The sequence below is a fragment of the Callithrix jacchus genome, chromosome 4, assembly GCF_049354715.1.
Source record: "Callithrix jacchus isolate 240 chromosome 4, calJac240_pri, whole genome shotgun sequence".
Classification (NCBI taxonomy): Eukaryota; Metazoa; Chordata; class Mammalia; order Primates; family Cebidae; genus Callithrix; species Callithrix jacchus.
In genome coordinates, this window is record NC_133505.1 from 161,289,962 (window position 1) to 161,314,950 (window position 24,989).

Genomic DNA, 24,989 nt, shown 5'->3' on the forward strand with positions numbered 1-24,989 from the left:
AACAGACAGGCTCGGCGACCCTCCGGAGTCTCCCTCTACCTGTCCGACCGCCTTCGGAAGCTCTGGGCAGGCGGCATGTACGACGTCCGGCGGGAGTCACCCACACAAAGGCGCCTTGTGCCTCTGCGCTCGGGCCCCAGGGTCCCCGGGCACCGCACCCGGGCCGGGCAGAGAGCGCGCTGAATCCCAAGATCGGCGCCCCGAGTGCTGAATCCCGAGATCGGCATCCCCAGCCCTCAACCTCCACAGAAAGGCCACCCCTACTTCCTGGTTTAAAGATGGGGCTCCCCCGGGCTTGCCACAATCCGCACCCCCGAAAGGAACAGCTCGGAGCAGGTACGCGAAATCGGGGCGCACAGGCCACTCGGCAGAAGTTTGCATTGTCACCGCGCTGCGCCCTCACCGCTTCAAGCCGGCAGAAACCCCCTTCCCCAGCTCCCCGCCCGCCCCATCCCCGAGGCTGGAGAACCCTGGACCCCCCCGCAACGCCCGCGCACCTCTAGTCCAGTCCACCACTTGTTTGGGGCTCCACTTGGTCACGGGTTCCATGGTAAACGGCTTCGCCCCTCGCTGGGCTAGAGAGTAGGAGGTAAAGAGCCGCTGCCTGCGCTCCTGTGCCCCTTCCCGGCAGGGCGCGCCCGCGGCTGGTCCCCTGCGCCCGAGCGACTCCGTCAAGGCTGCATGGCCCCGGTCAGCGGGTCGTCCCGGCGCGGCTCCGCCAGGGGAGCGCGGCCCTCTATTCCCAGCTGCCACCGTCCAGCAGCAGCTCCTCCTTCCCCCGCCGCCGCCGGGATCCCAGGCACAGCTGCCGCTCCTGGGTGACGGCAGCTGCAGGCACGCTGGGCTGCGACCCCAGACCCCCGGCCTCGGCTCGGCGCGGGCGCCTCCCGCCCAGGATCACTTCCTCGGATCTCCCCAAGCGCGATCCGCTCTCCCTCCGCCCGTCTTCTCGCCGGCGCGCTCCCCGGGGTCCCCGCTCCGCGTGCGCTGGCGTCCCGGAGCCTTCCCAGCGCAGGTCCCACCTCCAGCGCCGCCCTCCCGTGCCGCCCTGGCAGGGCCGAGCGCAGAGCGTGCGCGCTCGGGTTGCAAAGTTTCAGCTCCGGTCGCTGCAAACCCAATAAAAGAGGGGGCGGGGCCGAGGGCCCAGGGAAACTCGTTGGAGGGGGCGGGCCCGCCCGAAGCAGCAGACTGCAGTTACTTTCCCTCTCTAAACCGGCCGGGCTCACGCCCGCGGCGTCCCGGGCCCCGCTTTCCTTTTCAAGGGGCGGGTTGTAGATCGCGCGCGCACCCTAGAGAGCCCGCTGGCTGGTGTGAGGCCCTGGCCCTGTTTGTAACAGAACAGTCTGTCTCGCTGTGAGCAATAATACACTTAAAAAAAAAAAAAAAAAGATCTGCAAGTTCTGTTCATTTTGAATGCTTTGTATCATACTACTAGTCTGTCATTAAGCTGTCATTTTAACTTTCTTAAAGTAGAACAATTTTTGTTTAGGGAGGGGGAGATAGAACCTCATTCCGTCGCCCAGGCTCGGGTTCAAGCGATTCTCCTGCCTCGGCCTCCCAAGTAGCTGGGATCACAGGCACCTGCCACCACGCCCGGCTAATTTTTGTATTTTTAGTAGAAACGGGGTTTCACCATGTTGGCCAGGCTGGTCTCGAAATCTTGACCTCAGGTGATCCACCCGCCTCGGTCTCCCAAAGTGTTGGGATTACAGGCATGAGCCACCGCGCCGAGCCAGAACAATTTTATTTCATTTATGTGTTTACTAAAATCGTAACAATGTAACTTTTTAATGCTATTGCTATAATATTTCAACTTTGAGACTAAAATTAGATTGATGGCTTTAGCGTTATATTTTGCTATATTATAATTTCATATTTGCAGAGTGAGCTAATGTTCCTTTGGATTAGTCATTAGCCGTGAGAGGAAAGTGTTGGCCAAGAAAAAAAAAATAGCTCGTGCACAATTTCAGCGCCTGGCAGGGGGAGGGCCCTTCCACATTCATGGACTCCAGCTGGGGCCAGAGTTAACGCTAATTTGGGGGGGAAATTAATTTGAATGACGGCCTCTCCTTCAAGTTCTCCCTGCATCCTCCCCGCCCCGCCCCCCGCTCCCGCCACCCCTACAACCACTTCTCCATCACCACTCCTCCCGTAAGCCCCCACTCCCGCCCCCAGCAACCTCTCCCTCCCACTCTTTTTGGCAAGAAATGATTCTTACTTTCAATTACGGTTACTTATTTACATCTTCCTCTTGGAGACTATTAACCCCTTGAGGGCAGAACCTACTTGATCTCATACAGTAGTCATTCAGCATTAATTCCTTCCGTTTTCGTTGAATTCGTGTGATGTGTGCTATGTACACACGGGTCTGTTTGGACGCACATGCGGAAAAATGGCTAGAAGCCAGCCTAGAATCTGATGAGCTGGAGCAACCAGGCAAAAGAAACATTTTGAAAAGCAAAACATCAGACCTGCCTCCCACTCAATTCCCCAGAGGACTGGGCAACACAGATACACAGCTAGCAAATACAGTGATTTTTTTTTTTTTTCATCTAGCAAAACTGACTGGTAGACCACGAAAGCTGGCAAAGGCAATGACAAAATTCTTGGTAAAGTAGTTGTAAAAAGTAACCTTAAACTTAAGAATATCCAGTGTAAACCATCTTTACAGCAGTCAGCAGGAAGAAGGACCTTGACATCAATTCGCTGGAAAATGTAACCAATCTGATGCATACCTTTGGTGTCAGCAATCACTGCCTGTTATGTCATTTCTGATTGTAATTAGGGTGACCACATAACTTACCTCCAAATCAAAATACTCTTGAGCATGAAAGAAGAGACTATCAAGAATTACATTGGACTAACATGAATAAACTGGGCCATATGGTCCACAATTATAAAGAAAGGTCAAATATTAATGATTTTGCCATGCAATTTTACTTGATGTTTTCACAATGCCTTCAGACTTTACCAGAAAAGCTAAAACAAATTCTGCAAGTCAAGCAACAGTTTGCAAAACATCTCACGAAGCCAATACACTGTCTATACATAAATACAGCATAGCTAAAGGGGAAGGCCACGCTGAGATCTCTAACCTGGAAGACCAATTAACTATCTAAATGAATTAGCATTCTGTTTACACTTCAACTCCTGGAGGCTAATTACTATTTAAATAAAGCCTTCTACCTTAATTACAGTCGTTAGCATGTGAAAGTTTTTGGGAGGCCTGCCTTCCTAGCTGAAATGCAAACTTGAGGACACACAAAGCTATTAATGGCCTATAAGAAAGGCTGAAGCTTAGGTAAATAGCTTTAAAAATTAAACTATATATATAAAGAATCGTTTGTAAATTTTCTAACTTTTCTTCTCTGCTAGCTAAAATCTGTAGCTATTACACCGTATGTTCAGGCACATTACCAAACGGCAGCAATGCCATCTTCCGGATCAGAACTTCATTTGTGCCCCGATGTTTTTACCACAATTCCTTGCACACACAGGGCGTTCAATAAGCCTTTTAAAAATTGAATTAAATGTGTAGAACTGATGCTAGAACCCAGATCTTCTAGATTCTTTCCAGCTCCTTCATTTTTCTGGCTTTGATCCTTCTTGTGTGTTTACGTCATTTATTCAGTTGATGAAATATGTAGTAGGTTCTTATTAGGCACTAAACTAAGCACTCAGAGGATTCAGAAATCAATGGTGAGTAGCCTTTTAGATAAAAAACACCATGTGACTTTCTAAGGGTAGATTTCTTCTGTGGTCTTTAATCCATGGATTGTGACCAAGGGAGCCCGAGGACCAATGTGATGTTAACATTCTAAGCTTGTTCAAAATTTATTACTTCTTTATGTGAGAACAACGGATGGAGTATTTTGGATTAGTGGTTCTTACTATAATTTGATAAACACAGAGGAGCAAACTAAGCAAACTTTTAAGCAAATTATTAATCTGTAAAAAGCCAGTCTCCTTCCCTAGTTAAAAACAATGTTTTCCAGAATAAAAGAAAAAAATTAAGCAAGTTGCTCCAAATATTCAACTTTATCTCACAATCTGAGCTTCTTCTCTTATTTCCTTTACCTCACAAATTTTTTCTAACTATTTTCAGAATATTCAAAATTATTAAATTGTTCAAATATAACTGTCTCATATATGTTCTTAAGGTATCTTTTATCTTGAGAGACACCAAATAAATCTGCAGTTTTCTGCCTGGAAAATATCCCACAGTTAGAGCTAAGCATTCTTATCTATGGCATTACATCACTACAAAGTCACCACTGGTTAACTAAATTATCCAGACTGCTCACGTTCTTGTCTTACATTTAATTCCATTTGGTCTGAATTCTTCACACCACAGTAATGTAATTATCTCCCTAAACATGCCAGGTTCCCTACCAGATAATTCAAGTAGTAAAGATTTCAAACTTCGTTATTTTTTATTTCTCAAGTGCTGCCTTACTTATTCAAATTCTTCTGATCATTCAGGAGCATTAAGTCATTCTACAGTTGGAAAGCTGATATGTGGCTTTTTGTTACAGAGCCCTATCTATAACTCAAAGATCAATGTCAATTAGATAAAAATTCAAAAACCTCACCTACTTTAAATCATACTTGGAAAAGTTGATTAATCTTTCTAATAAAAAAAAAGAAACATTTCTGTACTCAGAGCTAACAACGACGAGAGAGAGAGAGAGAGAGAGAGAGAGAGAGAGAGAGAGGCTGATATTGTTAAATGCTGTTTTCAGGGACTTATCCTTGTATCTTGGAAGAGTTGTAGATGAGGCAGTAGCCACAAAAGACCTGGATGTCCTTACCCTGAAGTGCAGAAGCTTCTAACCAAGGAGAGTGCTAGGACAAAGAGGGAGCAATCAAGCCTGCATTTCTTTTTTCCTGTGGGTTTTGTTACTTTTTGTACCCCCTATCAAGTTGCAGAGTATCTGAAAAGAACAGAATGCCATTTGCACCAGCTGTTCTTGCAGTTTCAACTTAACTTTATGGGACTCATAATCTCAGAACAAGTCAACATAATAGCAAGAGTTTCAGGCTCGATTTTTGTTTCAATCATAAACATAAGGACAAAGTCTCAGGTGAAAAAAGATTGATAAACGTCACTCTAAAAATAAAACAATAATTAAATTAAGCAATGTAAAACTATAACATTTAGAAATAAAACGCAGATTTGGTGGGGTGTGGTGGCTCACACTTGTAATCCTAGTACTTTTGGAGGCTGAGGCAGGCAGACCACTTGAGGCTAGGAGTTCAAGACCAGCCTGGCCAACATGGTGAAACCCCATCTCTATTAAAAATACAAAAATTAGCCAGGTGTGGTGGCGTGCGCCTGTAGTCCCAGATACTTGGGAGGCTGAAGCAGGAGAATCCCTTGAACCCAGGAGGCAGAGGTTGCAGTGAACCGAAATGAGGCCACTGCACTCCAGCCTGGGGGACAAGGGTGAAACTCTGCTCAAAAAAAAAAAGGAAAGAAAATGCGGATTTGAGTATCCTAAACACACTAAGCTAAAATTTTTTAAAATCTCTACAATGGTAACAGGAAGAACATAAAAATAATTGTTTATATATTCAAGACACTTCTAGTAAAAAAAAAAATAAGAATTTTAAAATAAATATTGTTTTATATTTTTCTAACTTTAGTTTGGCATAACAAATATTTAATAATACTATTTCAAAGCAAACAGAAATATGCCAAATGCTCGAGACTATAATTAAGCAGCTTTAATTAACTTTGAGTTCAGTCTAAAAGTTGTCGCTCTTCCATCACTTAGCTACCATTCCATATAGCGGAGGAGACTTTCTTCTAGTTCGAACCTACCAAAGGTATTTAAATCCTGCAGCCACTGCTAATCAGAGCATCCAGATTTTTACTAAGAGCACATGTATGTTTCCCCTTGGGGATCCTTAGACATTTGAGCCTGTAACAGGAGCCTATGCCTTAATTTTCCACAACTAGCTCCTTGCATTTGGAAATACTATAACCATTTGGGATGGGAGAGGTGGAAAGAAAAAGAACACAGAAAAGCAGGAAGTGTTTCAGTCTACTTCAACATCAAAAGGGAAAGGATGAAAATTAATACCAATCAGGGTTTCCTGCAGGCAGTCGGATGATTCCATAGGATTTCAAGAGCACTCCCAAAGGTCTCCTAGAACAGGAAAACTCACACTTGCTGCCAGAAACTCAGCAAAGTGATTGTTGAAATCCACATCCAGCTCACAAATGATAGCAACAGGCATTGTTTTACAGTAATACTTTTAATACACACACACATTCCATTCTGGAAAAACTCCCAAATCAAATCCCTTTTTCCATTTGAGTTCCATGTAAGTTTTGCTTTTAGTTATAGAGGAATGGGCTTCTATCTGTTTCTTTTCCACTTTTCTCCCCCTTCTCCTGGGCTTAGTCCCAGAGAAATGCCGGGGTAATGCACAGGTGGCAAGAGGGATTTCAGGATTTGAAGGCGCCTCAGTGTAGGAAGCCACAGAAAGTGGGTGGTTAAACCAGTGTTACCTGAATCTGAGGAAATCTCTACTGCTAGTGGAAAGGAACCAAGAGAACCTGAATAACACCAGGAAGTTAAGGCCACAGCCCTCACTTTTTTCCTGCTCCAAATTACATGTGTGTGATGCTCAGTGGCCAGCCAGATGGATCAAGGTTTAAGAAGGAGAGGAATGGTTGGGCTCACACCTGTAATCCCAGCACTTTGGAAGGCCCAGGAGGGCAGATCTCGAGGTCAGGAGTTCAAGACCAGCCTGACCAACATGGTGAAACCTGCCTCTACTAAAAATACAAAAATTAGCCTGGCAAGGCGGCATGCACCTGTAATCCCAACTACTCAGGAGGCTGAGGCAGGAGAATTGCTTGAACCTGGGAGGTGGAGGTTGCAGTGAGCCAAGATCGTGCCACTGCACTCCAGCCTGGGTGACAGAGGAATAAAAAAAAAGGAAGGAGAGGAATTCGAATCTAATGCTAGTCTCACCTGCGAGTGCCATCAAGGGGGCCAAGTTTGCTGACTGAGTCACTCCTTTTCCAGAGTCACCTCCTCTGCCTTTGTGTCCATGTCTTCTTGTGAGATAACTTCATTTCCACTAAAGTGCTGGCCTAAGATTTCCCTTTTCTTGGAAAATTTATGTTTCCAAGAGGAACACCTCGCGATCTCAGCTAACTTTGTTATCCCAATATCTCACCCGATCCATAACAAGCCCTGTAACCTTGAGCAAGTCAGCTTCTTTAGGTGGAAAGGAACATTTAGGATCCTTCTAGCTATAAAATTACCTTTTCTAATATTGGGATATCAGTTGTTGAGGACACTAAGGAAAGGGCTTTATTTGTTTATTTATTTGAGAGGGCTCTGTCACCCAGGCTGGAGTGCAGTGGTATGATCATGGCTCACTGCAGCCTCAAACTCCTGGGCTCAAGCAATCCTCTCACCTCAGCCTCCTGAGTAGCTGGAACTTTAGGCATGTGCTACCATGCCTGGCTAAGTTGTTTTGTTTTGTCTTTGTAGAGACAGAGTCTTACTATGTTGCCCAGGCTGGTCTCAAACTCCTAAACTCAAACAATACTCCTGCCTCAGCCTCCCAAAGTACTGGGATTACAGAGGTGAGCCTGCCTGGCCAAGTAGGCATATTTGAATGAGAAAACTAATGAATCCCTTCCTGTCTGCTATAAGTTCTCATGGCTTACTGTGGTTGTATAAACTCACTTGCTGAATTGGTTTTGGAGACATTAGGTTTGTTAATTAGAAATGGCCGGGAATGGTGGTTCACACCTATAATCCCACCACTTTGGGAGGCGGAGGCAGGTGTATCACTTGACTCCATAAATTCAAGACCAGCCAGGGCAACACAGCAAAACCCCATCTCTACCAAAAAAATTATAATAATAATACAAAAATAATTAGCCAGATGTCATGGTGTGTGCCTGTGGTCCCACCTACTCGGAAAGCTGATGCCAGAGGCTCACTACTGAGTCCGGGAGGTTGAGACTATGGTGAGCCATGATTGTGCCACTGCACTCCAGCCTGGGTGACAGAGTGAGACCTTGTCTCTGAAAAGAAAGAAAAAAGAAGAGAAGAGAAAAAAAGAAAAAGAGAAAAGGAGAGAGGGAAGAAGGAAAGGAAGGGAGGGAGGGAAGAAAGAAAGAAAAAAGAAAGAGAAAGGGAGGGAGGGAAAGAAATAAAGAGAAAGAAGAAAGAAGGAAGGAAGGAAGGAAGGAAGGGAAAAAAAGAAAAGGAAAGGAAAGAGGCTGGACGTGGTGGCTCCCACCTGTAATCTCAGCACTTTGGGAGGCCGAGGCAGGCAGATCATGAGGTCAGGAGTTCAAGACCAGACTGGCCAACATAGTGAAACCCCATCTTTACTAAAACTACAAAAAAAATTAGCCAGGCATGGTGACAGGCACCTGTAGTACCAACTGTTTGGGAGGTTGAGGCAGGAGAATCATCTGAAACCAGGAGGCGGAGGTTGCAGTGAGCTGAGATTGATCGCACCATTGCACTCTAGCCTGGGTGACAGAGTGAGTCTCCATCAAAAAATAAAATAAAATAAAATAATGGAAGGACATAAAGGAGGAAGGGAGGGAGGGAGGGCCTGGGCGCCAGCACTTTGGGAGGCCTGGGTGAGCGGATCACGAGGTCAAGAGATCGAGACCATCCCGCCAACATGGTGGAAACCCGTCTCTACTAAAAATACAAAAATTAGCCAGGTCTGGTAGCATGGCCTGTAGTCCCAGCTACCAGGAGAATGGGTTGAACCCAGGAGTGCAGTGCTACTCCACTCCAACCTGGGGACAGGGGGAGACTGTGTCAAAAAAAAAAAGGTGGGGGGAGGGAGGAAGGGAGGGAGGGGGAGAGGCAGGGAGGGAAAGAGGGAAGGAAGGACATTGGAAATGGCATAATGACAATGCAAGAAAAAGGAGAAAGATTCAGGATTCTGTATATTGTTTACATATTTTAATATAGAATGAAGATATGCAATTTATCAGAAGCTATCAAAATGCAATGATAGCAAATCATAATTTGCATATCAAACTGAGGCATTTCTGTCAGTACTAAAATAAAAACGTTACATCCACAGAGAAGTACTTATTGCCATTATTGGTCATCAGATGCCAACTCAGGCTGCCCTTGAGGGTCTGGCTCCCCAAGAAAGAGACATCATCTGGTGTGATGGTTAATTTTATGTGTCCAGTTGACTGGGCTAAAGGATGCCCAGAGAGCCAGTCACACGGTATTTCTGGGTGTGTCTGTGAGGGTGTTTCTGGATGAGATTAGCATTTGAGTCAGTAGGCTGAGTAAAGATCACCCGTACTGATGTGGGCAACCATCATCCAACAACTCAGGCCTCAAGTAAAACCAAAGGCAGAGAAAAGGTGAATTTTGTTTCTGTCTTGTTGAGCCAGAGCACCTATCATCTCCTGTCCTCAGCCATCAATGCTCCTGGTTCTCTGGCATTCAGACTCCAGGACTTATACTAGTAGCCCATACTCCCATCCCCTCCCCCCACCACACTCACACTGGTTCTCAGACCTTCGGACTGAATTACACCATTGGTCTTTCTGCTTCTCCAGCTTGCAGAGAACAGATGGTGGGACTTCTCACCCTTCATAATCGTATGAGCCAATTCCCATAACAGATTTACAAATTATTAAGTATACTAATGTATACTTATATATGAATGTGTGTATGTGTATGTATATACATATATATGTAAATATGTATATAAATACACACACATATACATACGCATACACACACAGACATATATATATATATGGGGGAGTTAGCATCTTGGGTATTTGAGGCTAAATCTCTAGTTTTACAATGATACAGACTGAAGATGTTGGAAGCTCTTTGTTTCAGAAACACCTGTTTTACACAGTGAATACACACACACACACACACACACACACACACACACACACATATATATATATATATATGTCCTACTGGGTGTTTTTTCTCTGAAGAACCCTAATATACCTGATGTAAACAGAGGGTCTCCAATTTCACTTAGGACCCAAACACTATCTGCCTTCCAGTCCTCTTTGCCCTGCCTTCCCCACAAACTTCACAGGCAAACATTGTCTGAGCTTCAATTTCACCGGATTTTTACAGTTTATATTCTCTTTAGTTCTGTGGCTCTCATTCCTTTTTTCTTCATATGAAAACACAACTACAAAATGATCTCTAATTAAGTTATTATTTTACAAAGACTGAAAATCCAAAGCAGTGTATTTTTCCCCCCGAATAGTGTACTGGAAGGTTCTAGTAGCTCTCTCACATCCCTTCCTCAAGTAATTATCCACCAAATCATTTCATTTATAATTACATCATCTATAATGTCTTTCTCAGGTCTATCATTGTAAATTTAAGCATTGCAATGCTGCTTAACATCGACATAAATACATTTTAGGTATGCATTCTCTCACCCAAAAGAATGTTTGGATGTAAGTATTGCTTTATTCAGCACTTGGTGTTTGCCTTCTTAAGGCTCTTTGTGTAAAATATTAGATGTTTCTAAGACAGAGCACTTCCATCCCCTTCAGTCTACGTCACCATAAAACTAGTGTGCTAACTCCTTCACCAATGCTTCCCCTACTCCTCCTCTCTTTACATCTGACTCTATCATCAGCTTCTGAATGAATGAAATCTCCATCTAACTGACAAAGTCTGAAATTTGACTGATTATCTTTTACATGGTTTTTAAAATTTCTTCTTCTGATAGCATTTTTTCTGCTGTTTTATTTTTTGGAAAAGTGGCAACAATTCAAGGAATGGTGTTTTCTTCAGTTACTAATTAATCCACTAAGAAACTTAAAAGCATTCCCTTCTGGGAAAAGGGAGCCTTATGTAGTTCACAAAAGTCCTTTATCCTAACAGGTCCAAAGGCTAAATCATTGTCAATCTCCAGCAGAGCTGCCATACTTTTAAAGACTCCCTGAAGGCTTCTCATGGAAGACTGCCCAAAGAAGAAGGCCAGTCATGGAGAAAAGTTGAGCTTCATGAATTCCAAATTCAGCATTTCAGCCATTGAGAGATAAGCCTTGTAACTGTCACCACATATGGGCCACAAAGGGAGAGTCTCTTATCTGTTCTGGTCAAGTATGCAAATATTGTAGCCAGGTAGCCAAAAAATTACTCCTTCATGCAAATTTCTTTAGATGTTATTGATATCCTCGGAACAACCACACAATCTCCCACCAGGTTTTTGGGCTAAAATGCAGCTGACCAAAAATGGAAACTTTCATTTCATCTTACAGCATTTGTGTACAAACAATCCTGAGTGGTCTCCACATAGGAGCTGCACTTCCGTAGAAAATAGATGTACCAAAAAATTAACTTATTTGGGAACTGGAGGGGATATTTTCAAATTGACAAATAAAAGTTGTAAATATTTATGGTGTACAAGATGATATTTTGATAGATGCACACATTGTGGAATGGCTAAATCAAACCAAGAGGGATTTTATTTTACCCTGGAGCATGTAATTCCAGTATAGCTGTCATTTATGCAAATCATCTTTGATACAAATGTAAAATAATAACAAGTGATCTTAAGTTCATTCACAATTTCAGAAATGAAAAAGAAGTATCTCAAATGCTTTTATTAAAGGAACTTTAAATGATGGTGGCAGCTTAGAAGTGACCAAAGGAGTAAGCTCAAGAAATCTAAATTGTCAATAATTCTTTGTCCAACAATAATATTAATCAATAATATCAATAATAAGCAACAGATGTAAAACAAGGCATAACAAGGTATTATACGCTAACAAACAATAGAAATAAAACAAGGTATAGCTAATTTAAAGGTCTCAGAAGCACACCATCTGTTTTTCAATGTATCAAGGTAATTACAGTAATTTTTGAATATGTCTACACAGTCTTTGATATTTCCCTTTTCAGAGGTAAAGCCCAATTCCCCTCCCCTTGAGGATGTGCCTGCTTCTAACAGAATATGACAGAAGTAAAGATATGTGACTTTTGAGACTATGTCATGAAGGACATTGTGGCTTCTCCCTATCTTTCTTCTGGATCACACCCCAGTAGAGAAAGCCAACCTCCATGTTGTGAGGATGCAAAAGCAGCCCTTTGTGGAGGTCCACATAGTGAGAAATTGAGGCCTCCTGCTGATGACTCATACTAAGTTGCTAGCCATGGGAGTCAGCTACCCTGGAAGCAATCCTTCAACCCCAGTCAAGCACTCAGATGACTACAGCCCTGGCCAACATCTTGACTTCAACCTATGAAAGACCTTGAGCAGAACCATCCAGCTAAGACCATCACATTCAAATGTAAGCCACTCCTGGTTCACAGAAATGGGATGAGATACTAAATGTTTATTGATTCAAGCTGTTAAGTTCGGGGGTAAGTTATGCAGCAAGAGATAACTAATATAGACTATTTCACTCATTTCTACATGAAGATTTCTATCACATAAATATACAATACTATATTTATCAAATACTATATGTTAATATATTCATTGTCCCATCTCATTAGAATGTAAGCTGCATGAAAACAGAAAGTTTGTTTTGTTCAGTGTCATAGACTTACAGTGAAAAGTGGTGTTCAATAAATGTTTCTGGAATGTATGAATCACTTGATGATTCATTATAATTTGTATTTAAAAGTGGAGAATAAAAAACTCTTTGGATGAGGGTTTCATCAGTGGTAAGCTAAATAAACTTCAGCAAAGGGGTTAAATGGTCATCATATTTATAGTGGAAAGGTGGAATAACCTTTCTAATGTTAAAATAATTTTATTATTTCGACGCTGTACCAGTGAAATCTATTTGTTGACAAAAGGAAAAGGTTCAACTGTAGATGAAACTCTATAATTTCTTCACATAGTGTTTAACAAACAAGTAAGAGAAGAGAAAGTACTATGGAAAAACAATTACCAAACGCACACACAAACACCCCAGAATCTGGCGCTGAAGTGTACTAAAAGGTCTCTAAACATGATGAACTCTATCAGCAACTTCAAAATGCTAAGGGACTGTAATGTGAGTACAATGTGGTAAGTCCTCTATGAGCCAAAGTAAATAGTGCAGTGTTCATTTTCACACTAACAAAGCTGTTGCTTTCCTATGTGTGCTACAGAGCAAACAGGTCAGTATGTTTTCTTTCTTTCAGCAGCATTCCTATTTGCCTCTAAAGACCCATCTAATCAATCTAATTATTTTCCACCATGTCCAGTTGAATCCTTCTCTACTAAATTGCTTCTTTATTCAAGCTGTACAATTTCCTCTGTGTTCTTCCACGGCAGTCATTGTGTCTTTTACTTTCTTTGCATTCACTGGATGTTAAAGAAATGCCTAGTAAATGGCTATTCTGTATTTTACCATTCAGGTCTAAAATAGTCCTTTAAAGCCTGTGGTTATCTTATGATCAATCCAGCAAAAAGTTGATTGTCTGCCACCAGCTCCTACTGTTCTAGGTGATGTAAATGCGATAACGTTTTTGAAAATTAGATCATCTTTTCCAAAAGAAAATAAAATTTGCCACAAAAGATGGCACTGCAGTGAACAAGATTATCACACGAGTCTCATATTAGGCAATTGGTAAAAGTATATATGAGTTCAGCTTCCTGGCTGAATTGTGTCACAGAGATGGAAAGCTACAGAAGTTCCATGAGATCAGCAATAGGTGAAAATTTCAGAAGAAACATTAATACCAGCTCTGTATGGGTTGCTTGAGCTGAAAGCAGACTGGCTTCCATGTCCTAAAGAAAGCAATCCCAGAACAGAAAAAGAGAAAAAGTGAATGAACAGAGAAAATAATCGTGCATTAATATATCAGGGACACAGAAACCGACTTAATAATGGTATTCCACCTTGAACAGAAAAAATGACCATTGAACATTTTATGAATCATTGATGACTGGGACAATAGAAATAAGAATTGCCTGACAATCTTAAGTTTAAGAGGCAACAGCAGGCAGGAGCTTGTGAGATATGTAGTTACCAGCAGGGACTAGTCAGGTGACAACACTTTTCTCCCTTGCTCAGTTGTTTTAAAAAATAAATGCAGAGAAACATCGCATGCCAGGTATAGACGGCTTTCAAATAATCATAATATTGGGAGAAAGGAAAATCATGGTTAAGAACAAAATAAGATGATGAAGTGCCCTATCATAAGTAATCTCAACTCTGCCACTTGTGTGAGTCTGTTTTGAGTTGCTATAAAGGAATACTCAAGACTAGGTAATTTATAAAGGAAAAGAGGTTCATTTATCTAATAGATCTGCAGGCTGTATAAGCATTTCACCAGCATTGGCTCAGCTTCCGGTGAGGCCTCAGGAAACTTTTAGTCATGGCAGGATGGACAGGAACCCAGCATGTGATATGGGAGAGAGGAAGCAAGAGAGAGAGAGGAGGAGGAGGTGCCAGGCTTTTTTAAACAACCAGTACTCACTTGAACGAACCAAGTGAGAATTCACTCATGACCATGGGGAGAGCACCAAGCCATTGATGAGGGACCCATTCCCATGACCAAAACACCTCCCATCATGTTCCACCTCTGACATTGGGGATTACATTTCAACATGAGATTTGGAGGGGAGAAATAGCAAAACCATATTACTACCTCATACCCCTTCCTGCCCTCCGGGTGCCGCCATTGTATGTTCTGTTACTGTTAACATCTTCAATAGGCATCACTCAAGCACCACACATGCGCCAGGCCCTGTGTTGGCTGGAGGACACAGTGGTGAGCCAAACAGGCAAGAATCACTGTCCTCCTGGATGTCCCCCTTCTTCATGTATTTTATTCATTGTCTGCCTCTAGTAACTTAAAAACAAGGTCCAGGAGTTGTTTATTTATATATATATATGTGTGTGTGTGTGTATACATGTATATGTATATGTGTGTGTATATACACACGTATATGTAGATATATGTATATATACATGTATATGAGATTTGGAGGAGAGAAAAAGCCAAACCATATCACCACCTCATCCCCCTTCCTGCCCCACATATCTATATATCTATAGACATATATAGATAGATAGATGTGTATATATATACCTATATCTATATATACATGTATATATACACACATATACACATATATGTATATATACAGACACACACATAGTGTTTCTACACATAGTGTTTAACAAACAAGAGAAGAGAAAGTACTACAGAAAAACAATTACCAAACACACACACATGTAACACACACACACAAACACCCCAGAATCTGGTGTGGAAGTGTACTAAAAGGTCTCTAAACATGACAAACTATATAAACAACTTCAAAATATACATATATCTTTATATGCATGTACATATACATGTATATACACACATATAAAAAATTAATACTCAGTTTATATATAACAACTCAAGATTAATTTTTCTCACATTAAACAAATCTCTTTTAATGAAATTTTAAAATGACAGGGGAAAGTCTTTGATACTAGTCCATATCTTTGCCTTCCCTTAGAATTACCCTTCTCAAGGAGTGAGGAAGTTGGGGTATTTATACATCAACTCCCTGCAGTCATCGGTTGAGAGTTGCTTCCAGGGGATTGTTAATTTCCTGAATTAGAGCAACTATTTTGGTCAGAGAGAGCCCTCAGGCAAAGGGTTGTAACCGTTGGCAGTAGGTCATAGAGCCAGTTTGCTCCGAAATGGTGAGGGCTGAGAGGAAAGGATGGGGTAGAATTTGCCATGGTTTATAATTATAGATGCTACGTTACAGAGTGACTTATTCACAGGCATACTCGAGACAGTGCCTATGGCCTTCCTGTGCCTTGGTGCTCCCTATAGGGGAGCTAAGAGGACATGCCCACCCAGATCCCATGCAACCCCTTCTAGCCCACACTTCTGGTAGCTGGAATCCCAAAAGTCCTTCCTGCTAAGGGTTGAATTTTGACCCACAGTAGAAAATACGTTGGAGTCCAATCCCTAGTAGCTCAGAATGTGGTCTTATTTGGAAATACGGTCTTTACAGACATAATCAAGTTAAAATGAAATGGGCCATGGTGGCTCGTGCCTGCAATCCCAGTACTTTGGAAGGCCAAGGCAAAAGGACCATCTGAGCCCAAGAGTTCAAATCCAGCTTAGGCAACATAGCAAGACTCCATCTCTACAAAAAAAATATATAAAATAAATTAGCTGGACATGGTGGTGCTCACCTGTGGTTCCAGCTACTTAGGAGGCTGAGGTGGGTGGCTAACTTGAGCCCAGGGAGTTAGAGACTGCAGTGAGCTGTGATTGTACTACTGCACTCCAGCCTGGGTGAGAAAGCAAGATCCTGTCTCAAAAAAAAAAAAAGAAAAGAAAAAATCTTGAAGGGTGGGAACTGGGGCTCATGCCTGTAATCCCAGGACATTGGGAGGCCAAGGCAGGTGGAGCACTTGAACCTAGGAGTTTGAGACCAGCCTGGATGATGTAGCAAAACCCCATCTCTACAAAAATATACAAAAAATTTATCCAGGTGTGGTGGTGCACGCCTGTGGTCTCAGCTACTCAGGAGGCTGAGGTGGGAGGTTCACTTGAGCCCAGGAGTTCAAGGCTGCAGTGAGCTATGATTGCACTACCAAACTCCAACCTGGGCGAGAGAGTGAGACCCCATCTCAAAAGAGAGAGAGAGAGAGAGAGAGAGAGAGAGAGAGAGAGAGAGAGAGAGAGAGAGAAAGTTAAAATGAGCTCATTAGGCTGGGCCCTAATCCAATATGACCAGTGTCCTCATAAAAAGGGAAAACTGGACATGGAAACAGATGTGGGAAGATTGTGTGAAGCGACATAGAGAAGATGGCCATCTACAAGCCAAGGAGGGAGTCCTCAGGACTCAGAAGGAAGCAACCCTGCTGATATCTTGGTTTGGACTTCCACCCTCCAGAACGGTGTGACAGTAAACTCCTGGGGTTTAAGTGGCCCAGCTTGTGGTACTTGATCATAGCAGCCCTAGGAATTTTCTGAGGCAAGTAGGAGCTCTTTGGAAACCTGTAAGTGTGTATTGGTTTCCTAGCAGCAGCAATATCTGGTTTCACTCCTTTTTTTTTAAATGGTAGTGGCTACTGGTACTCAATGCCCAGATTTATCAATTAATTAGGGTTGCAAACTAGTAATGTTCTAATGCTACTACTTTGCCTTTATGCAATGGAACAATTTCTATAAGTTGATTCTTCCTCTCATCTATTTAGTTACCCGTGGTGTGATCACATGGTAAAAGCAGGACAGGTGCTTGATATTCCCTCTTATGCAATTTTTATGTTAATAAATTGGGTCTTTATTATCCTTAGAGCTGACGAATTTCTTACTTTGTATTTTTGTTATATCCATTTTCAAAGTCATGGTTTGAAATATATTTGATAGGTTTCAGTCTATTGAAATTCTTATCCTTATAGAAGAGCAAACTTTCCCATCTTTGGCCAGTGAGAGCTTCAGATTTGCTCAGTGAGTCCTTTTAACATTGTGTCTATGCCATTTAATCCTCAAAGCAATTCTTTGATGGAGATATTTTTATCTCTATTTTACAGGTAGGTTTACTGCAGTTAAATGCTTTGCCCACAGCTACACAGTAAATGATGGAGATGGAATTAAAGTCCAGGCGATCTTTTTACAAAGCTTGACCTCTTAAACATTACAATAACTCACTATTGACAAGAATATGTCCAAGTTTAGCTTTACAAGTCTTACTGTGTCAGATAATATTACATATGTACTTGTATTGTCTGGGTTTTCCAGAGAAACAGAATGAATAGGAGATAATGTTTGTGTGTGTGTGTGTGTGTGTGTGTGTGTGTGTGTGTGTGTGTGGAGAGAGAGAGAGAGAGAGAGAAACTGACTATAAGGATTAACTTACATGATGCAGGCTTGTATTAGTCCCTTCTGACTCTGCTAATAACATACCTGAGACTGGATAATTTATAAAGGAAAAACATTTAACAGACTCACAGTTCAGCATGGCTGGGGAGGCCTCAGGAAACTTACAATCATAGCAGAAGGGGAAGCAAACAGGTCCTTCTTTACATGGCTGCAACAAGAAGAAGTGCCAAGCAAATGGGGGAAACACCTTATAAAACCATTAGATCTCATGGGAACTCACTATCACGAGAACAGTAAGGAAGTAACAACCCCCATGATTTAATTACCTTCCACCGGGACCCTCCTATGACACATGGGGATTACGGGAACTACGATTCAAAATGAGATTTGGGTGGGGACACATCCAAACCGTATCAAAGCTGAATAGTCTAATCTCTGCAGTTGGCAAGCTGGACACCCAAGAGAGCCAGTGGTACAGTTCCAGTCTGAGTCCAAAGGCCTGACAACCGGGAGCACTGATGGCGTAAGTTCCAGTCTGAGAGGAGGAAAAGACCAACGTTCTAACCCAGACAGTCAGGCGGAGAGAGCTTAGGCTGCCTTTTGTTCTATTCAGGCCTTCAACCAATTGGATGAGGCCCATCCACACTGCAGAGTGGGGATTGGGGGCCAATCTGCTTTACTCAGTCTGCAGATACAAACATCAATTTTATCCGGAAATACTCTCACAGACACACCCAGAAATAATGCTTAGCCAACATCGAGGACCTTGTTACTCCATCAAATTGACACATAAAATTAACCATTGCAATACTCTTTTGTAATTAATGTTTAAGTGAACGTGCTGTAGACTGTAGTGCAGTCAGACAATGATCATAGATTTCGCCACTGGCCAGAATCACTGCCAGAAGTTTTATGGACGGTCATGGTTTGGTGTTGGCCAGATACAGAGGCATAGCAATGCGGCATACTCAGCATTGAGGTGTAGGTGACAGTTCAACAAAGCCAGTCTCCAGACATTCCCCTAGCACCATGAGATTTGAGCTGTTCATTTCATAGTAACCTAAATACTAAACTGGATTTAAACTATCATTCTGTTCTCCACATGGATGGTGGTCTACAGCTTAAGAAAAATGAGCAAAGATAGAAAAGTGCAATAGCAGTATTCAAACAGTCAAAGGCTAAATGAGAGCTGTTACGGGTTGAATTGTGTCCCCAAAAGAGATGTTGAAGTCCTAACCCCCAGTCTCTGTGAATGTGACCTTATTTGGGAACAGGAGTTGTGCAGATGTGATGGAACTGAAATGACGTCATTAGGGTGGACCCTAATCCAATATGACTGGTGCCCTTAGATGAGGAGACAGATGCACACAGGGAAGATGGCCATGTGATACTGGAAGCAGAGATTGGAGTGATGCATCTGCAACTAAGGAATTCCAAGGATTGCTGGCAAACACCGGGAGCTGGAAGAGGCCAGGAAGTATTCTCCCCTGCAGGCTTCAGAAAGTGTGACCCTGCAGACACTTTGATTTCAAACTTCCAGCCCCCAGAACTGTGAGATAATACATTCCTGTTTTAAGCCACCCAGTACTTCAGTACTTTGTTACAGCAGCCCCAGGAAACTAAGACAGTACTTTTCATGGGTCATCATTTTACCTATGAGAGGATCAAGAGCCAGTGAAGCTGACTGATGGCTCATGCCTGTAATCCCAGCAGTTTAGGAGGCCAAAGCAGGAGGACAGCTTGAGCCTAGGAGTTTGAGACCAACTGGTCAATATAGTGAGACCCCATCTTTATAAAAATTTCTAGAAAATTAGCTGGGCATGGTGGCACAAGCCTGTAGTCTCAGCTACTCAGGAGGCTGAAGTGGGAGGATTGCTTGATCCCAGGAGGTCAAGGCTGCAGTGAGCCATGACCGCACCACTGCACTCCAGCCTAGGTGAGAGAGCAAGACCTTGTCTCAAACACACAAGCAAAAAAAAAGAGCCAGTGAAGGAAAAAGATCTCCCAAAGTTCTCACAGTATAGCCAAGACTTGAATCTAGACCTGACTCTTATTCTAGTTTTCTATAAACAATAACACATTGCCTCTTGATCCAAGCATAAAAATTAATGCTTTCACTCTCTTTACAAATATCCATTAAACACCCACCAGTTGACAGCCACTAATATAGACAAAAAGATACATTGTTCTGGAAAAAATTTTTTCCTTCACAGTACTTAGAATCTACTGGGGAATGGCCAGGCATGGTGGCTCATACCTGTAATCCCAGCATTTTGGGATGCCTCGGCAGACAGATCACCTGAGGTCAGGAGTTTGAGACCAGCCTGGCCAACATGGCAAAAGCTCGTCTCTACTGAAAATACAAAAATTAGCCAGGCATGGTGGCTGGAGACTGTAATCCCAGCTATTCAGAAGGTTAAGGCAGAAGAAATGCTTGAACTTGGTAGGCGGAGGCTGCAATGAGCCAAGATTGTGCCACTGCACTCCATCTTGGGCAGCAGAGTAAGACTCTGTCTCCAAAAAAAAGAAAGAGAGAATCTACTGGGGAAAATGGATAATGATTAACATTAACAATTAATAACAATGAAACGATTATACAAGAATATATAGCAAATATGATAAGTTCATATTCTGGTAAAGGGGTGAAAAACAAAAGAATGAAAACTAGGACTTCTACCAAGATGGCCAAATAGTAACAGCTCCAGAGCACAGTTCCCAGCAAGACAGACGCAGAGGTGAGTGATCTCTGCACTTTCAACTGAGGTACCAGGTTCATCTCAATGGGACTGGTTGGACAGTGGGTATAGCCCAAGGAGGGCAAACCAAGGAAGGGTGGGGCGCTGCCTCACCCAGGAAGTGCAACTGGTTGGAGGACTCCTGTCCTACTGAATGGAGGCCATCAGGGACTTTTCCCTGCTGGCACTCCACTTCAGATACTGTGTTTCTCCCATGGTCTTTACAACCCACGAACCAGGAGATCCCCACTGGGCTGACAAGCTCGGTGAGTTACCAGCACAGATCTGAGTGGCTGCTCTGGCCGGCACTATGGGCTTTCAGCACAAATCTAGGCAGACATTTTGGCGGGCGCCTGGAGTGCCAGAGAGACAGAGCTTCCCGCTCCCCAGAAAGAAGGGGAGCTGAAATCAGGGAGCCAAGTGATACCGCTTGGTGGGTCCCACCCCCACAAAGACCAGCAAACTGAAGCCCTCTGGCTTGAGAGTTTCTCAGCTAGCACATCAGGTTGAGCTCCACCTGGGATGATCAAGCTTGGTGTGGTGGAAGGGTGTCCACCATTGCCAAGGCAGTTCCAATCTTACCTGTGTAAAAGAAAAAAGCCATAGGAAGCTCACACAGCAGCTGGACTGAGCCCATGGCAGCCTAGCAACACCTCTGCAGACACACTGTGACTAGAGAACCTCCTTGCTGGGCAGAGCATCTCCAAAAAAATGGGCAGCCGCATGTCAGGGACTTATAAATAAAACCCCACCTTCCTGGGACAGACCTGGGAAAAGGGGCGATTGTGAGTTCTGCTGTAGCAGACTTAAGCATCCCTGCCCAGCCGCCCTAAAGGGAGCAATGGAGTTCCCAGCACAGCACCTGACCTCCGATAAGGGACAGGCTGCCTCTTCAAGCAGCTCCCTGACCGCCGTATAACCAAAAAGATGCTTCCTACAGGAGAGCTCTGGCTGACATCTGGCCGATGCCCTTCTGGGACAAGGCAGCCAGAGGAAAGAAGAGGCAGCAATCCTCGCTGTTCTGTACACCCCTGTGGGTGATTCCCAGGCAAGCAGGGTGTGGAGTGGACCTCCAGAAGTCCTACGGCAGAGGGGCCTGACTGTTGGAAGGAAAACTGAGAAACAAAAAGAAATAGCTTCAACATCAATGGAAAGGACGTCCGCTCAGAGACCCTACCCGAAATCGCCAACTTTAAAGACCAAAGGCAGAGAAATCCATGTAGATGGGAAGAAACTCACACAAAAAGGATGAAATCACCAAAGATCAGAATGCCTCTCCTCCTCCAAGGGATCACAACTCCTCACCTGCAAGGGAACAAAACAGGATGCAGAATGAATTAGACAAATTGATCAAAGCAGGCTTCAGAAGGTGGGTAATAACAAACTTCTCTGAGCTAAAGGAACATGTTCTAACCCAATGCAAAGAAACTAAAAACCTTGAAAAAAGATTAGATGAAATGCTAACTAGAACAACCAGCTTAGAGAAGAACATAAATGATGTTCTTCTTGATGGAGCTAAAAAACACAGCATGAGAACTTCGAGAAGCATACACAAGCTTCAATAGCCGAATCAATCAAGCAGAAAAAAGGATACCAGAGATTGAAGATCAACTCAGTGAAATAAAATGAGAAGGCAAGATTAGAGAGAAAAGAGTTAAAAAAAAAAATGAATAAAGCTTCCAAGAAATATGGGATTATGTGAAAACATCTAATCTACATTTGATTGGCATAACTGAATGTGACAGGGAAAATGAATCCAAGCTGGAAAACACTCTTCAGGATATTATCCAGGAGAAATTCCCCAACCTAGCAAAACAGGCCAAAATTCAAATCCAGGAAATACGGAGAACACCACAAAGATATTCCTCAAGAAGAGCAACCCCAAGGCACATAATTGTCAGATTCACCAGGGTTGAAATGAAGGAAAAATTGCTAAGGGCAGCCAGAGAGAAAGGTCAGGTCACCCATAAAAGGAAACCCATCAGACTCACAGTGGATCTCTCAGCAGAAACCTTACAAGCCAGAAGAGAGTGGGGGTCAATATTCAACATCCTTAAAGAAAAAAACTTTCAACCTTGAATTTCATATCCAACCAAACTAAGCTTCATAAGGGAAGGAGAAATAAAATCCTTTTCAGACAAGCAATTGCTGAGAGATTTCGTCACCACCAGACCTGCCTTACAAGAGCTACTGAAGGAAGTACTGAACATAAAAAGGAACGACCAGTACCAGCCACTGCAAAAACATACCAAATGGTAAAGAACATTGACACAACGAAGAAACTGCACCAACTAATGGACAAAACAACCAGCTAGTATCAAAATGGCAGGATCAGATTCAAACATAACAATATTGACATTGAATGTAAATGGCCTAAATGCCCCAATCAAAAGACACAGACTGGCAAACTGAATAAAAAGTCAAGACCCATTGGTATGCTATATTCAGGAAACTCATCTCTCATGCAAAGACACACATAGACTCAAAATAAAGGGATGGAAGAAGATTTACCAAGCAAATGGAGAGCAAAAAAATGCAGGGGTAGCAATCCTAGTCTCTGGCAAAATGAACTTTAAACCAACAAAGATCAAAAGAGACAAAGAAGGGCATTACATAATGGTAAAAGGATTAATGCAACAAGAAGAGCTAACTATCCTAAATATATATGCACCCAATGCAGGAGCACCCAGATATATAAAGCAAGTTCTTAATGACTTAGAAAGAGACTTAGACTCCCACACAATAATAATGGGAGACTTTAACACCCCACTGTCAATATTAGACAGATCAACAGGACAAAAAATTAACAAGGAGATCCAGGACTTGAACACAGATCTGGACCAAGCAGACCTAATAGACATTTACAGAACTCTCAACCCCAAATTCACAATATACATTCTCCTCAGCACCACATCACACTTACTCTAAAATTGACCACAAATTTGGAAGTAAATTCCTCCTCAGCAAATGCAAAAGAACAGAAATCATAACAAACAGTCTCTCAGACCACAGTGCAAAAAAGTAGAACTCAGGATTCAGAAATTCACTCAAAACTGCACAACTACATGGAAACTGACCAACCTGCTCCTGAATGACGACTGCATAAACAACAAAATGAAGGCAGAAATAAAGATGTTCTTTGAAACTAGTGAGAACAAAGACACAACATACCAGAATCTCTGGGACACATTTAAAGCAGTGTCTAGAGGAAAATTTATAGCACTAAATGCCCACATGAGAAGCAAAGAAACATCTAAAATTGACACCCTATTGTCAAAATTGAAAGAGCTAGAGGAGCAAGATCAAACAAATTCAAAAGCTAGCAGAAGACAAGCGATAACTAGGATTGGAACACAATTGAAGGAGATAGAGACACCAAAAACCCTTAAAAAAAAATCAATAAATCCAGGAGCTGGTTCTTTGAAAAGATCAACAAAATAGACCACTAGCCAGACTAATAAAAAAGAAAAGAAGAATTGAATAGATGCAATAAAAAATGATAAAGGGGATATCACCACCAATTCCACAGAAATACAAAATACCATCAGAGATTACTACAAACAACTCTATGCACATAAACCAGTAAATCTAGAAAACATGGATAAATTCCTGGACACTTAACACCTTCCCAAGACTAACCAGTAGGAAGCTGAATTCCCTGAATAGACCAATAACAAGGTCTGAAGTTGAGGCAGCAATTAATAGCCTATCAAACAAAAACAGTCCAGGGCCAGATGGGTTCACAGCCAAATTCTACCAGACATACAAAGAGTAGCTGGTACCATTCCTTTTGAAATTATTCCAAACAATACAAAATGAGGGAATCCTCCCTAACTCATTTTATGAGACCAACATCATCCTGATACCAAAACCTGGCAGAGACACAACTGAAAAAGAAAACTTCAAGCCAATATCCATGATGAACATCGATGCAAAAATCTTCAATAAAATACTGGCAAATTGAATGCAACAGCACATCAAACAGCTTATCCATCACAATCAAGTAGGCTACATCCCAGGGATGCAAGGCTGGTTCAACATATGCAAATCTGTAAATGTAATCCACAACATAAACAGAATCAAAGACAAAAACCACATGATCATCTCAATAGATGCAGAGAAGACCTTCCACAAAATTCAACAGCCCTTTATGCTAAAAACTCTCAATAAACTAGGTATCAATGAACATATCTCAAAATAATAAAAGCTATTTATGACAAACCCACAGCCAATATCATACTGAATGGGCTAAAACTGGAAGGATTCCCTTTGAAAACTGGCACTAGACAAGGGTGCCCTCTCTCACCATTCTATTCAACATAGTATTGAAAGTTCTAGCTAGAGCAATCAGGCAAGTAAAAGGGAATACAACCATCTCATCTTTGACAAACCTGAAAAAAACAAGCAAGGGGGAAAGGATTCCCTGTTTAATAAATGATGTTGGGAAAACTGGCTAGCCATG

The 24,989-nt window shown here is 42.5% G+C and overlaps 1 protein-coding gene across 1 annotated transcript in view; it reads right to left on the reverse strand.

Moving 5' to 3' along the window:
* The window catches only part of CNKSR3 (CNKSR family member 3), a 111,335-nt gene extending 110,248 nt beyond the window's left edge, over nucleotides 1-1,087 (reverse strand). The window contains exon 1 of the mRNA XM_008995290.4: nucleotides 498-1,087. Within this exon, the coding sequence (XP_008993538.2) occupies nucleotides 498-549 (52 nt within the window). The 5' untranslated portion in view covers nucleotides 550-1,087. The remainder of the gene's footprint in view (nucleotides 1-497) is intronic.
* Between the last annotated feature and the right edge of the window lie 23,902 nt (nucleotides 1,088-24,989).